This window comes from Hesperophylax consimilis, chromosome 1 (genome assembly GCF_061612785.1).
Source record: "Hesperophylax consimilis isolate HC1 chromosome 1, BYU_Hcon_1.0, whole genome shotgun sequence".
Classification (NCBI taxonomy): Eukaryota; Metazoa; Arthropoda; class Insecta; order Trichoptera; family Limnephilidae; genus Hesperophylax; species Hesperophylax consimilis.
Window position 1 is genome coordinate 47,472,970 of NC_142836.1, and position 15,257 is coordinate 47,488,226.

The 15,257-nt window shown below is 35.1% G+C and overlaps 1 protein-coding gene across 1 annotated transcript; it reads right to left on the minus strand.

The window, feature by feature from the left end:
• Positions 1-6,322: 6,322 nt before the first annotated feature.
• Positions 6,323-13,532, minus strand: LOC149427027 (uncharacterized). The gene is made up of 7 exons (XM_089634043.1): positions 13,509-13,532; positions 13,207-13,413; positions 12,886-13,052; positions 12,727-12,778; positions 6,774-7,265; positions 6,454-6,620; positions 6,323-6,377 (listed from the first exon to the last, which is right to left on the minus strand). Exons 1-7 carry the CDS (start codon positions 13,530-13,532, stop codon positions 6,323-6,325), a joined length of 1,164 nt encoding a protein of 387 aa, XP_089490169.1.
• Between the last annotated feature and the right edge of the window lie 1,725 nt (positions 13,533-15,257).

Genomic DNA, 15,257 nt, shown 5'->3' on the forward strand with positions numbered 1-15,257 from the left:
TAAAAGAGTTACTGTAGAGATGAAATAAAGAAACTAAAGCATGAAATGTGTAAGAGTTTTAAAATAACACAAAAAATAAGGTAAATACTAGTTTTCAAAGAAGACATCTTAAAAATCGAATTAGCAGACAAAGCATTACAAACAATAAAATTTATCCACTGTTTTGTATGTATGTGAATTAATAAAAAATAATCTGTCTATGGATATAAATGTTACAGATAGCTTTGCTAAAACTTATAAGAAAAAATATCTAGTTCAGTGTTTTTTAGCCATGATTTGATGTAGTTTTTAAAAGATTGAAGGTTTACACACGTGGCCCTTTTAAAGGTTGTACATAAAGAATTATACATTTTTGGAGCAATAAAACTAATATGCCTTTGGGCCAACCTGGTTTTGCAGTTAGGCACAGCATATTCACAAGCGCCATGTCGTTAGAACCTAGAAATAATATTAATCAATCAACACTGATTATTAATACTATTTTTATTCACCATTGTTCAGAATATGTCGACTGGTCAACTCAAGTCCAAACCTTTAAAAGTCTGTATAATTTTTGTCTGTCACTAGACAAGTGACAACTATTATAAATATTTTTTTAATGATAAACTAATGTTTATAAGACTAGGTTTTATGCATAGCATATAAATATAACGTTGACGTAAGTAATTAATTACTCCAATCCCCATGGACTATTACATTCATCGAGCGATGGGTGATGTAGATGGGATTAATTTATAATCAATCTAAAATAGACAATCTGATAAGGTATTCTACTAGAAATTTTTCAATATTGGGACAGTGTTTGTCATAATGTCGTGAAAAGCGCATTTACTGCGGAAAAAAAATACTATTTAAAATTAGTATCCTTCCGTGAAGCACCATGCTGATTGAAGTGGGGAACTTTATCTAAAAATGTACCGCTCACGCAACGTAGAACATCAAGTACTTTCCTCTAATAAAATCATAGACAAGATGTGTAATATTTCCGATATCTCGGCTTCCGACCTATATACAGATTATGTTCCAAGCCGAGCTAAACTCCAAATTTCAACCAAGCCTAGCTTTAAATCAACCGATATAAAGGGCCTATTTACCTTTATTATTACCTTTTGTCTTTGTTTTCATATACCATTGTTTTATATTATAATTTACATTTTTATGTATATTATGTTGTGTTGCTGATTTTGTAAATTGGACGTAAAAGTCCGTTAACAAGTAAATTTTCTGTTTCTTTTAGTTATTAAAAGAAATGCAAATATTCCTGCATTACGAATATTCTGACAATAATTGAAAATCTCATACTAACATCATCACAAGAAGAAGGTGTTACCTTTGCAATGATGAACGAGAAATTGAACTCACAGCCGCTGGCTGGTTTTGATGTTTTTGGTACGCAGTTTAATATTAGTTTGAAATTATAAAACGTATTACTAAGTCTGTCTTTTATTTATACTTTCATATTATTTGCTTCAGCGAAGACATTTTCAAATCTCGTAAGTTCGTCAGTCTTTAATGATGAGCACAATCTAGCACGTAATTGATTAAAATAAAATATTTATATATACTTTTTTATGCACCTATTTTTCTACAATAAATATAATGTGAAAATATTCAGCACCTGTTAAATAATATTAATTTGCATATAGCTTCAACTTGTGGGTAGAGTGAATACAGAGATTTATTTTAAAATTTCTTTTAAAATGATTAAAAAATGTAGTTACATGTTTTTTTTTAAATTATTTTAACAGAAAGACAAACATTTCCGGGTTACGATTAAACTGTCAATATTTAAAAATCTCCTTCTACTACCACAGTAAGGGGGCGTTCAAGTATTACGTAAGCATATTTATTACAATTATTTACCCCCTCTTCCCCCTTGTCACCAAAAGTAAGCAAAGCTCTTACCCCCCCCCCCTCCCATGCTTACGTAAAAATTGGTACCTATATGCATTTTTCTGTTAATGTATTCTGTTTTATAAACAATTCAACTTTGGCGAAAGAGGATCAACGGTAACACAAATATTAACTTGCTTTGATTTGCTTACAACACGTCAAATCGTCAATCGTACTGAAACGAAACAATATATTGATAGAAGAAATTTTGACAAGTGAGTAGCGCGCGGTAATTCCCCCATTCGCTTTTAAGCGAGTACCTAAACGAATTAATTATTTGTGGGAATCCACGAATATGTATTCGTTTTTTTTTATTTTTTATTAGGAACATTAACAGGTTTGTATCAGACGTAATCGTGACACACAAGACTGTAGATAGGGCCGGTGATCCCAATCTGTGGAGGCGTAAGATGTCTTCCTTCAGTGGCGTGGAGGGGTAGAACGGGGCCGTCTCTGATGCCGTTGTAGCTGGTCCGAATGCTGTTTTCGCGTCCTTGATGCTGAGTCCGGGTCTGGTCCGAAGGGGTAGGCAAGTCCGTGGTCCAGGGTGAAGCGGGGGTCAGAGTGAAAGAAGGCGAGTAGAAGCAGAAGTCGGAGCGAGGTAGAAGGCAGAGCAGAGAGAGAGGTGTTGAGCTGGTGGTGGTTTCTGGTTATCTAACTTTTCAAGGGACTGTTGCCCGTTTTATAGGACCCCGGCGGCCTTCGCTGGCCGAGCGACGCTCACACGGGCCTGCTTTCTTTTTGATTCCTGGAATCGAGGCCCGTGTTTTGTGACGCGCCCGCGGCCCGCCGCCGGGCTAGCTACCGCCTCTCGGCCGGTAATTTCGGGCCCTGTGGTCGAACGTGACCACGGCCTCTCTTTGTTCGGGCACGGTCCTCAGAATCGCGCTTGTGGAACGTTCGGGCGGCAAACACCTCGCACGCTATGACGGCGCACGGCCCTTTGCTTCGGGTCGCGGCCGAACGTTCCCTCTCGTATAAGCACGATTCTCATAACCGTGCCCGAATTAAATGCTATACTAATTAAATGCTATTAATCCACCAGCTCTCTCGGTATACTTCTCTGCCCGTGTCTCCTAGCCAAGCTCCGACGTTTCATTTATTGTTTACATAATCATTTTTACATAGGGGTTCAGACATACATTTTATACATTTCTTTCATTTAATACAATTTAGGATTAGACAGATTGGCGTAGATTATGGATTGGCGACCGCGGCCGAGCCCGGAGCAGTACGTCCGTAACAAGGTTTATAACATAACGTGCATAGAGAGAGAGAAAAAATAAGTAAAAGAATTAGGTTACAACCCAATAACCAATGTTTACATCATGCAATAAAGATAAAGAAGGTTAAAAAGCAATAAACAAACAAAGAAAACAAAGAAAGGTTAAAAACAAAACAAAGAAATGTTAAAAACAAGGAAATAATAAGAGTAAATATATATATACACGTATAAACACATACATACATATATATACATACACATGCATATACACATATAAATACATACGTACACACATACATATACATAGTTGCATACATACATACGCATACATACATGCATACATACATACATACACACACGTACATTTGATATTAAATACAAATAATATGTAAGAGTGATAATGAATAAATGATGAATGTAATGTATTAAATTTAGAAAAGGGTTAATTATTACAATACTCTGTTAACAATTTTTTTAAAAGCTCCTAAGGTACACGACAGGATATCAGCATCAAAATAAGTTTTATTATAATGATTGCAAGTTCTTAGTAAGAAAGAGTTTTGCCTGAGACTCGTTGAAGCAATTTCGATATGAAACAATGATTTGTCTCTAGTTTTCTTACTTGGGACTCTAATATTTATTGATGACAAAAGGGCTGGACAGTCAATATGACCACTCAAGACTTTGTGTAAGTAAATAATGTCCGCAGTGTCTCTCCTGCTTTTTAATGTTTTAAGTCTGTAGTGCTTGATAGAGCTTTCCATATCGTCATAACGTAATTAAATTGTCAATACCCACATTGTCAATATTCAAACATTGACAATGTGTGGGTTGCCAATGTGTAAAAAAAAATAACTACTGCTGAGCAGTGCTGACGTAATCACTATCTCGACCCCCCACCTCCCCATGTCATCCAAAATAAGCAAAGTAAAGACCCCCCTGCCCCCCTATACATAATACCCCCTGCCCACCTATAGTGCTTACATAATACTTGAACGGCCCCTAAGCGGAAAATGTTGCTTGTTTGATGAAAGACTTAGCCAGCCGAGGAATTGAACACACTACGTCTGGGTGGGACACAAACGCGATGCCAACTCAACCACTGATAGGTCAAATTATAGATTGACATTGATGCTAAAAATAGTGTCACCAAATCGAAAATTTTGGTAGTGATGTAGAAATATTTTACCCTGTGTCTATCTATTTTCTGAGGTGGTCATTAATTGTTATAGTTTTGGAACGGTGTGCGACTGAGACTTTATTGGACATAAATAAATTCTAAAACATATTTAATCAGGAAAACTTACCTCGACCCTACCCCAAACTTGATGTTATAAATATAAAAAAAACATAAGAGCGACCTCTACTGGAATATGTTTTCCAAAAAAGTCCATATTTTGCGATAGATGTATCAATATCTTTGAAAAACCGACAAAATGAAGATGGACTTAAGGAACAAAGTTAAAATAATTGCCCTGGCATCCAAAAAATCTTCACTTCACTTTGCTTACAATCCTAGGAAACGCTTCCTTGCAAATAATGTAGTGGGTGCATGGAACAAACTTTCATAATATCCATATAAACCAATTCAAAGCTCGATTGGATTATTATTTGGGGAGAAAAAAGAATTAACTCATTATAAAATTAAAACAATTCATTTACTGTTAAACTTATTGTGAAATCAGATACGAGATTAAATAATTACAATAAAAGTCTAATCATAAAATTATATGAATAAGAAAAAACCAGGTTCCCAAATCATTTTTTAGGTTAAGATCAGGACCTGCGGTAACAGAAATAATAATATTGTGTTTTGTAGGCCTCTCGGATTCTCCAATTCGCTTTTCATCTAACGAAATTAGATAAATTTAATGATGGGTATTAAATATGAACGCGAGGGACAGACAATATTGACGACCTAAAATCCATCGGAAGACCAGAATTTAATTGCTTCCTCTAAGTAATTGCCGTATCAAGAATCATTAATTTTTTTGGATCTGGTAAATTGTAAAATATTTGAAAGTGAATTTTGACATAAAGGACTAGATTCCGCTCAAAAAATATTATAATGACAATTTATAGAATTAAATATTGTATTTTAAAAACAGTTAAGCTTCAAAAATACAACATTATTTTAGTCAGAAGCCTCGATTATATAGGTAATAAAAAAACAAGTTTCCTTTTGGCAAAATTCCTCACAAACAAAGGCCTGAAAAAACTTTACTTTTTCTTTAAATAATTTACCACTAAATGTAAAGGACCGGTATAAAGCATTAAGCCATTGAATTTTTGTTTAGTTATTGTCTTTATAAAAAAAAAATCATGATTCACAGATTTTTTAATGTTCACAAGCAGATTCTATAAGTGTGCAGTTTTTTAACCCTAAGTTATTAATTATACATGTATTTTTAGATACGTAAATAAATGACTGGGAGTAAAGAAGTCAAGTAGAGTGCTCTGTTTATTGTAACGCAGTGTTTTCCATTTGGCATTTAAAATGTTTGTAAAACTGTTTGTTACGTTCCGGTTCCGGTTCAAGAAAGTGGCCTTTTTAGATACTACATTTTAATGCCGCCAGAGTTCGAATGACCATGGTTCCTGCTAAGAGCTGACAAACGTATTTGAATAAATGCGAATGAAAATTTTTATTTCCATCTTTTATCAGGAATATTTAAAAATAATAAATATTATGGTACCTACCGGCCTGATAAAAGTTGGAAATAGGAATTTTCATTGACATTTTAGTTAGGAAAAAATTCTTTATTCGAAATTTAAAAAAAAAATTGAATAAAAATATTGCTGGTATTTATTTAACTTGGGAGGTATTTGAGTACCTACTAGTAATCGAAAATTATAATTTTAGAGAACACAAGAGACATATTGAAATATATATTGTTATCCAATCTACATTGTCATTTCTTGAGGAATAGTATGCAAAAATAACAATTGAAGTAAGACAAACAGATTTGTGAAAAAATCATTTATTTTATCCCATTTTTTATGCAACACATATAATACACACTACTGAGGTAACATATGATACAATAAATAGATGTCAGTGATATAATATGATTGCCAAAAAAGATTAGAAGGCAAAACAAATAATAAATAATAATAATATAATAAATAGATGACAGTACGAATAGAGAGAGGATACTTATTTACAGCAGGTCACAATAAATCGCAGGTCAGTTTGGGTAAGGTTTAATGAGAATATCCGTGTTGGGGGGCGTGGGAGTTGCTGACAACTGCGTTGAATCTGGAGAGAAAAAAATGGTGAAATTTCTTTTCAGTTTACAAAAAAAATAAATTATTATGATGAAATGAATTCTCACCCATTGTGGTCATCAGCGGAGTAGTGGACAGTCCTGACGGAGCCATCGGGCTCCACCAGGGAGTAGTGCCCCTTCACTACATCACCGTCCCTCACCTCGGACTGGCTCTTCTGGTCCCCGGTGTGGTGGTCGGCCACGCTGTACTCGAATTTGTAGGCAGGGTGTGCCTGAAGTAATAGGAAACAACATCAAGACTTGGCCTACTGTTTACACAAATGCTTATAATGTATCTACAAACTATGAATCCAGTAGTTTTTGAGAACCATTAAAATCAGGCTGTAAAAATTCTGGTGATCGAAAAGAAAAACGTTAATTCTTACGTATGGTTCGGGAGCGTGTGCGTATGACTTGTATGCTGGGGCGGCGTAGGCAAGAGGAGCCGCGTAGGCCTTGAGGGCTGGGGCGGCATAACCGTGCGCGGGGGAAGCGTGACTCACGATGCTCTGAGAGGAGACGGCGTGGGAAGAGTGAGCTGGGGCGTAAGCTTTAAGGAGTGGGGCGGCATATTGCAATTGAGGGGCGGCATATTTCAGTTGGGGGGCGGCATACTGCAGTTGGGGGGCGGCATATTTCAGCAGCGGGGCGGCGTATTGCAGTTGCGGGGCGGCATATTGGTGACTGGGGGCGGAGTGGCTGACGATGCTCTGGGAAGACACAGCGTGGCCATGTCCATGTGAGTAGGCGGGGGTGCCGTAGTGGCTTGGAGCAGAGTGGCTCACGATGCTCTGGGAGGACAAGGCGTGACCATGATGGCCGAGGGCGGGAAGCAGATCAGCTCCGACCAGAGCCACAAGGGCAGTCACGAACAAGAACTGATAAAAAAGACATCAAAATTTAGTATGGTACTTTAAAGAATTGTAGAATGTTTCTTTTGTCATATACCTATAACGTGAATTTACACCGAAAAAAAAGCTACAGCGTATGAACTTAAATTTTGCTGGAGATAACAATGTTTTATCTTTGTAATTGAAGCTTCAAATAGTTGAAAGGTATTTTAAAATGCTCATTTTGTATTAACTATTGAGGAAATTCGATTAATGATTTTATGACTCAATAAAAAACTAGTGTGCTATAGAAATGACCCTACAAAAAAGCATGGATTACACTTACCTTTGCAATCATTGTATAAATAAGTGTTCTCTATTGCTGCCAGAATACAACTGTGACAATCTGAATATTGGACATGGCTTTATACCAACTCGGATAAGTACACCAGGTACCTTTGATTGGGACCCTAAACAAGGCGGGTCCAAAAAGTGTGGTGTTACACAACCGAACTAGCCTTTTGTTGGTATGCTGATAAGAACCAGCCGTATTAAAAATCACTGACCCACATCGGGGGTTGCGACACGTTATCGCTTCATTTAACAAAAAAAGATCATTGTATGTTTTAGGGAGTTATATTCATTTTCTCACCTTAGCATACAATTCACAAAAAATATTTTTAAGGAACTGCGTAGGATAAGCGACGTACGCTTATTTAAAAAAAAATGTAAATTCAGAGCTAGACTGTTGCGATTTTCTGAGTCCAGTCAAATTAAGAGTACCTACTCAACACACCAGGCATATTTCAATTCATAAACAAATTGTGTAGCTAACTCGCAAATTCCTTGCCCAAATAGCTTAGCAAATTAATGTACCAATGATATCGACATTTTAAATGTATCAAATTCGATGTTTAACATTCTACAACAATTTTTTATTGTCAAGATATTATAAATGATTATTTCGGTTTGTAACAATATTTTTTAACCAAATGTATACGAATTTGATGCAAACAATAACTTTTGCAACCATTGTTCTTATGTATAAAATGTCAATGCACCCAATGAAAAAGCCCGAAGGGCATATAAAAAGGTTAAATAAAAATTAAATAAAAATAAATGCACAAACCATGGATTGTACAGGCTTGTCCTAGTGAGGTTAAAAATTCTAACGTAAAAAAAGATACAATGTAAATAAACAATAAAGAAATAGACAATTTTAACCCTTACCCTACTTTACAAAAATAAATAGTGATAAAAATTAACTCTCGGCTCAAAGCTTTCGGTAAGAAGAAAAAAGATATATCCATATACTTGTGTTTTCTTAGAGTCCCAATTTTCCTCAATTTTTCTTTTTTAACAGTTATCGAGTTTTTTCGCACTTTTGTGTGTTAATATAGTACTCATTCAGTCGCTGATAGGTCATATAATGTGTTTGATATTTTTGTCAGTTCGTCGATCTTTCATTTATACTTTAACAAAGATATTTTTAATTCCTAAAAGTTCATCAGTCGACACCCCTAAATTCTTAAAGAGAAATTTTTAGTCGTGAGAACAATCTAACAAGGAATTGACGTAATAAAATATTTATAGACACTTTTTTATTTACCTATTTTCTACAATAAAAAATATTGTGGAAATACTCAGCGTCTGTTACATATATTATTTTGAATACAGTTAGAATTTTTAAGTCGACTGTAGAGAGAAATTATTCAGATTGGCCTTGGGACTAAAAATAGCGACATATAATCGAAAGATTTGGTAAGTGTGATGTACAAATATATGCCCTGTGGCTATCCATTTAGTCAAGTGGTCCTTAAATGCCCACCTAAATGGTTGCGAGTACCTACTAAGTTACATTGACACCAAAAGTAATAACATTTTATGAATATTATCAAACCAGGTCTCCGTTCTTTTTTAGATTGAGGTCAGGATATGCACTAATGGGAACATTCTGTGTTTAGGCCTTTCCGATACTCAAATGTGTTTTTTATGTAAAGAAATTGATTATATTTACTTAAAAATGTGTATTAAATATGAACAATAGATACTGACAATAATAACCTCAAACCAATCGGAGATTCACAATTTAATAGGTTCAACTAAGTTCAATGCCGTATGAAGAAACTTGAAATTTTTAAAATTGGTAGATATTTGAAAGTGAATACTTACATAAAGGACTCGGGACTTCTTAAATATTGTTTATTTTTATATTATTTTAAACACACAGATAAGTAAAAAAAATACGTTAGTCAGATGTCTTGATAATGTATTATTTTAAAGAAAAATGTTATTTTTAATTGTCAAGTCTCTGACAGCCCTGAACTGTGTACTTATAATCTAATGTTTCACATTACTGTAAAAGCCTTTTATGGCGTTTAATAAATAAATAAATAATATAGATCATGTTTCCTTTTGTCAAAATTCTTCAAACACATAACATGTTTTCCTGTAATTTACCAACAAATGTAAAGGGCTGGTATAAAATCACAAGGTTTTATTTTTTTCTTCAGTTTTGTTAATAAATAAATGTATTAATTAAAAAAAATTACCATGTCAATGTTACGTTTCGATTCCAGTTCAAGATAGTAACCGTTTTGATACAACCTTTTAATCCAGCTAGAGTTCGCGTGGTGGTGGTTCCTACTACGAGCTGTCAAATGAAAAAAGATTTGTTTATAATTTCATCGATCATATAGTTTTGTATTAGTTATCGACGAACCGGAGGATGTAATCTGTTAACCATAAGTTGATAATACATTGTTTAGTCTATGGGATAGATAATTGTAGAAATATATTATATATTTGTACTGTGCCCTTGAGGTGATTTTTCGCAAAAACGGCGCCATACAAATTATCAAGAAATTTTTGCTAAGCAGTGTTTAAATTTTTAAATACTTACATAAAAATCTTAAGATTTTGGAGAATTTTTTTTTATTTGGATTTATTGTACAGAATTTAAAAAAAATCTTGGTTGCGAGGACTACTGTTCATAGAACTATTAGTTATAATAATATATTAACTAAAAATATTTACTTAGTTCCACCAACAATTTATTTCATAATACAACAACGTAGTTTGCCTTTTTAATAAAAGTACACAAGTTGTTATACTGTCTTCCTGTCCAGGGAACTTTATTTCAATGAAACTATATTTTATTAAAAAGATCGATTAAATGTATGAAGAATGGAAAGGCTGTCGGTTTCCACAATATTGCTGCTGAATATATTACAGGAGCCATATAATTCTCACATGGTTGTGCAATCTTTTGAACCAATGTTTAAAGGAGGGTTAAACGCCTTTAGATTGGAGGAGGGCTGTGATCATGCCGCTATACAAAGGTAAAGGGTCACCTATGGAATGTGGACCATTAGGGACCATATCATAGGACCATTAGCCTGCTATGTTTAGTTGGCAAGCTATATGGTAGATTTTGGATTGAATGGGTAAGAAAAGAAACAAAGGATAAAATATGGGATCTGCAAGGTGTTTTTTATGAGTGGAAGGGGGTGCATGGACCAGATATTCTCATTGCGTATGCTCGCTGAGAAGTTTTTACCAAAATACGAGAAACTTTTCTATGCCTTTGTAGATCTACAAAAAGCATACGACCGAGTCGACAGGAAAAAAGCTATGGAAGATGTTGTCCAAGTATGGAATTAAAATGAATCTCACACAGGCAATTGCGTCTCTGTATGAGGAAAGTGTTGCATGTGTTAGGGTGAACGGTGATTTTACGGGTTGGTTTGATATCAAAAAAGGTTATGCGTTACGTCACCATGGTTATTCAATCTATACATGGATAATTGTATGCAAGAATTAAAAGCGGTGGGATTGGGCGCGATTTTGAGTAATCAAAAGTATGTTGCCTGTTGTATGCTAATGATGCGGTGTTGAATCTTGACATGATGAAAGATCTACAGTCTCTCGTGTCTGGGATGAACGGAATACGTTTGATTTTTTTTAAATAATATTCCTTTCATTTTATGCTTTTAAATGTACAACTAGGGAGGTTTCCCGTTTTAGGACGGTCAAATTTACAGGTTTCAAGTTATCCTAAAGGAATACGGGATTTAAAAATAGAGATAATAAGTATTTTAAAACGAAGATACATAAAAAGATACATAAAAAAGATACATAAATATACATAAAAGGCGTTCGTGATAAATAATTATCAAATGACATTTTTTCGTAATATTTCGGAATCAGTCCTGTCTACATCTAATAACCATTTGGAAATTTTTGGACCGAAGGATGACAATTCACATAGTTTCAGGTGAGAGGGGATTTTGTTATATATTTTAGGACCGAGATACGAGAATATTTTTTCATAACCCGCTTTGTTGCTTGTTGGAACGGTAAGGTCATTTCTTCCCTTATTTCTGGTTTAATGTTTGTGTGTTTGTTAAGTTCCTTGAAGAGAGCGTCACTTGAATATTTTAAAGGTTTCTTCACAATAACAGAATAAAATCTTTGCCTTCAATAACGGGTTTATGTTTTTCTTCCTGTACCTACCAACCCAATCCAACCGTAGGTTATGATTGACTTACACAGCCTGTAGTATATGTATTTTAAGTATTGTTTTTTTTAAATTTCCTGTAATTAAATAAATATGTGAATCAGTGTTCACACTCTTTTAGCTACATTTTTAATCTGGTTCTTCCATTTGAGGTTATTATCAATTATAACGCCTAAATATTTAATAAATTTAACAAACTCGAAGGCTTCACACTTACATGGAGAGTTATTATTTCCAAAGTTACAGTTGATTTTATTTATTGTAAAGTGGTAAGGTGTTTGAGGTTGCCCTGCAATATTAGAACTGATTGTTAGGTATTTAGTTTTTAATACGTTTAATTTTAATACGGGAACCATTTATTGGATAACAAACACCTCTGCCACAGGTCATTGTCACTGATCCCTAGATTCAAACCCAACCCTCATACCTTTTACCTTTCCAAAACTTCCTCTGCTTTTTTTCTTTAAAAATGACACTCCACACAGCATCCCAAAAGATGACACAGGCACTGTGGTAAATTATTTCCCGCAGGGCCTTGTAATTGTAAATGTTATTCTTAAAACAATTTTAACCATGTTTAACCGTTTACTTTAACCATCCACTTGAAGAAAAAAATGTGCAATCGAACAATAATTGTGTCCAATTTACATTTATCAATGTTTTGAGGAATAGATGCAGAAAAGGAAGTTGTGCTTAAAGGGGTCAGTAAAAGTGAGACAAATAGATTTAAGTGATAAAATCATTTAATTGCTTCAAATTTCTTCATGCAACACATATAATACACGATAATGAGGTAAATTATAATACAATAAATAGATGTCAGTGTTACAATATAAATGCCAAAAATATGATAAGGCGAAACACATGAAAGGATAAATGAAACTCAATAAATAATAATAATATAATAAATATATGACAGCACGAATAGAGAGAGAAATACTTATTTACAGCAGGTCACAATAAATCGCAGGTCAGTTTGGATAAGGTTTAATGAGAATATCCGTGTTGGGGGGCGTGGGAGTTGCTGACAACTGCGTTGAATCTGGAGGAAAAAACGTTAAAAGATATTGGTGAAAATTCTTTTAAGCAGCATAGTCAGTTTACAAAAAAATTATATTTTACTATTTTGAAATAATCTAGGATTCTCACCCATTGTGGTCATCAGCGGAGTAGTGGACAGTCCTGACGGAGCCATCGGGCTCCACCAGGGAGTAGTGCCCCTTCACCACATCACCGTCCCTCACCTCGGACTGACTCTTCTGGTCCCCGGTGTGGTGGTCGGCCACGCTGTACTCGAACTTGTAGGCAGGGTGCGCCTAAAGTAATAGAAAACAACATCAAGACTTGGCCTACTGTTAACACAAATTCTTATAATGTATCTACCAACAGTGAATCCAGTAGTTTTTGAGAACCATTAAAATACTGGCTGTAAAAATTTTGGTGATCGAAAAGAAAAACGTTAATTCTTACGTATGGTTCGGGAGCGTGTGCGTATGACTTGTATGCTGGGGCGGCGTAGGCAAGAGGAGCCGCGTAGGCCTTGAGGGCTGGGGCGGCATAACCGTGCGCGGGGGATGCGTGACTCACGATGCTCTGAGAGGAGATGGCGTGGGAAGAGTGAGCTGGGGAGTAAGCCTTAAGAAGTGGGGCGGCATATTTCAGTTGTGGGGCGGCATACTGCAGTTGGGGGGCGGCATATTTCAGCAGCGGGGCGGCGTATTGCAGTTGCGGTGCGGCATATTGGTGACTGGGGGCGGAGTGGGTGACGATACTCTGGGAAGACACAGCGTGGCCATGTCCGTTAGAGTAGGCGGGGGCGCCGTAGTGGCTTGGAGCAGAGTGACTCACGATGCTCTGGGAGGACAAGGCGTGACCATGATGGCCGAGGGCGGGAAGCAGATCAGCTCCGACCAGAGCCAGGAGGGCGGTTACGAAGACGATCTGGAAAATAATACATGAAATGCTATTATCAATATATAATGTAAGATAACATTTTTGTCGAGGAGTGAATAATAAATGCCATTTTTCGGAATTGAACCTAAGCCAATAGGATTGGAGAAAATCAATGAAGTCGTTTATTTTGTTCGTTTTTGATAAATACGCCTGTTTTTTTATATGTTCTACAGAAATGATATGACAAGGTAGCTTGCTAACTAGTACCTTTGCAATCATGGTATAAACAAGTGTTCTCTATTGCTGCCAGAATACAACTGTGACAATCTGAATACTGGACATGACTTTATACCACTCAAACAGGTACACCAGGTACCGTTGATTGGAACCCGAAACAAGGCGGGTTCTGTCAAACCTAAGTTTTGCAACCGATCTTGCCTTTTGTTGGTAAATAAACTAGAGATAAGAACGCAGCCATATTAAAAATTAAAACTGACCCACATCAGGAATTGCGACATTTCTAGACTATATTTATGTGTCTGCCCAATTCAATACACGTGAAAATATTAGACACCTGCTCCAAAGTAAAAATAGCGCCAGAAATCAATCGATTACCCATTTCATGTTGAAGTGAATAGATGATTCTAGTCCATTTAGCACAAACTCTAACAATCTTACACCTTTCTGACATCGTATTTTGCTATCCCAATTTAATTTCATAATAATTAGAATCTCAGTTTTGTATAAAAAAATGAAGGCCCGATTCTCCAGACTTTCTAATATGAAACACGCCCACATCTCAATTCTTGTGTAAGTCTTTACTATTTTCCCATAAAATATAAATATAATTAATAAATATTTCGGAATTTTAATGTACCAACTATTACAGAATTGTAGAAAGGAAACGCCTTATATCAAATTTAAAAAGAATATTTCGTCTATAAAATTCGCCCCTAAGATAGCAGAAGCAATCGATTTAAAATAACGGGTCTAGTAACTATCCCAATGCTGAAAACTATCACGGCTCAGCACCACTGCTTGTTTTTAGGTGTGAAATGGTACATTATATTATTGTTCAAAAACAAAATTAAGGTTACAGAAACATTGAAATTTGAACAATTCAAAAAGAATAATAAACTCCCTGAACTTGGATAATGATATATTGTACTAATAAAATTTGTATTTATTGACTTTGAAAATCGTTTACACATAACCTGAACATTATTTATTTTTGTATATACTTACTCCTCCCATAAACACGAGCTCCTGGAGCTCATCTTATGGAGTAGTAGAATAATTAGGAAAAAATGATATTTATTTTGCATACTGTTATAATTGGAAATCTTGTATTATTTTGTAATAAATAAATAAATGGGTTCAGCTATCCTTTACGACTATGTCAGTTATCAATGCGTAGAACATATCATTGACCTTCACGGTACAAATAATGACACCAAATTTTAAGGTCTGGTAAGTATGATGTACAACACATATCATAATTTTAGAATTACCCGTAGGAGATCATTCGGTACAATACCAGAAATAATTTTCTACCGTCGAGCAGTGACCTAAAAGTTTGACAAAAAATAAAAAGCAATATTCAACTATTAGAATATCTGTGTTTTTTT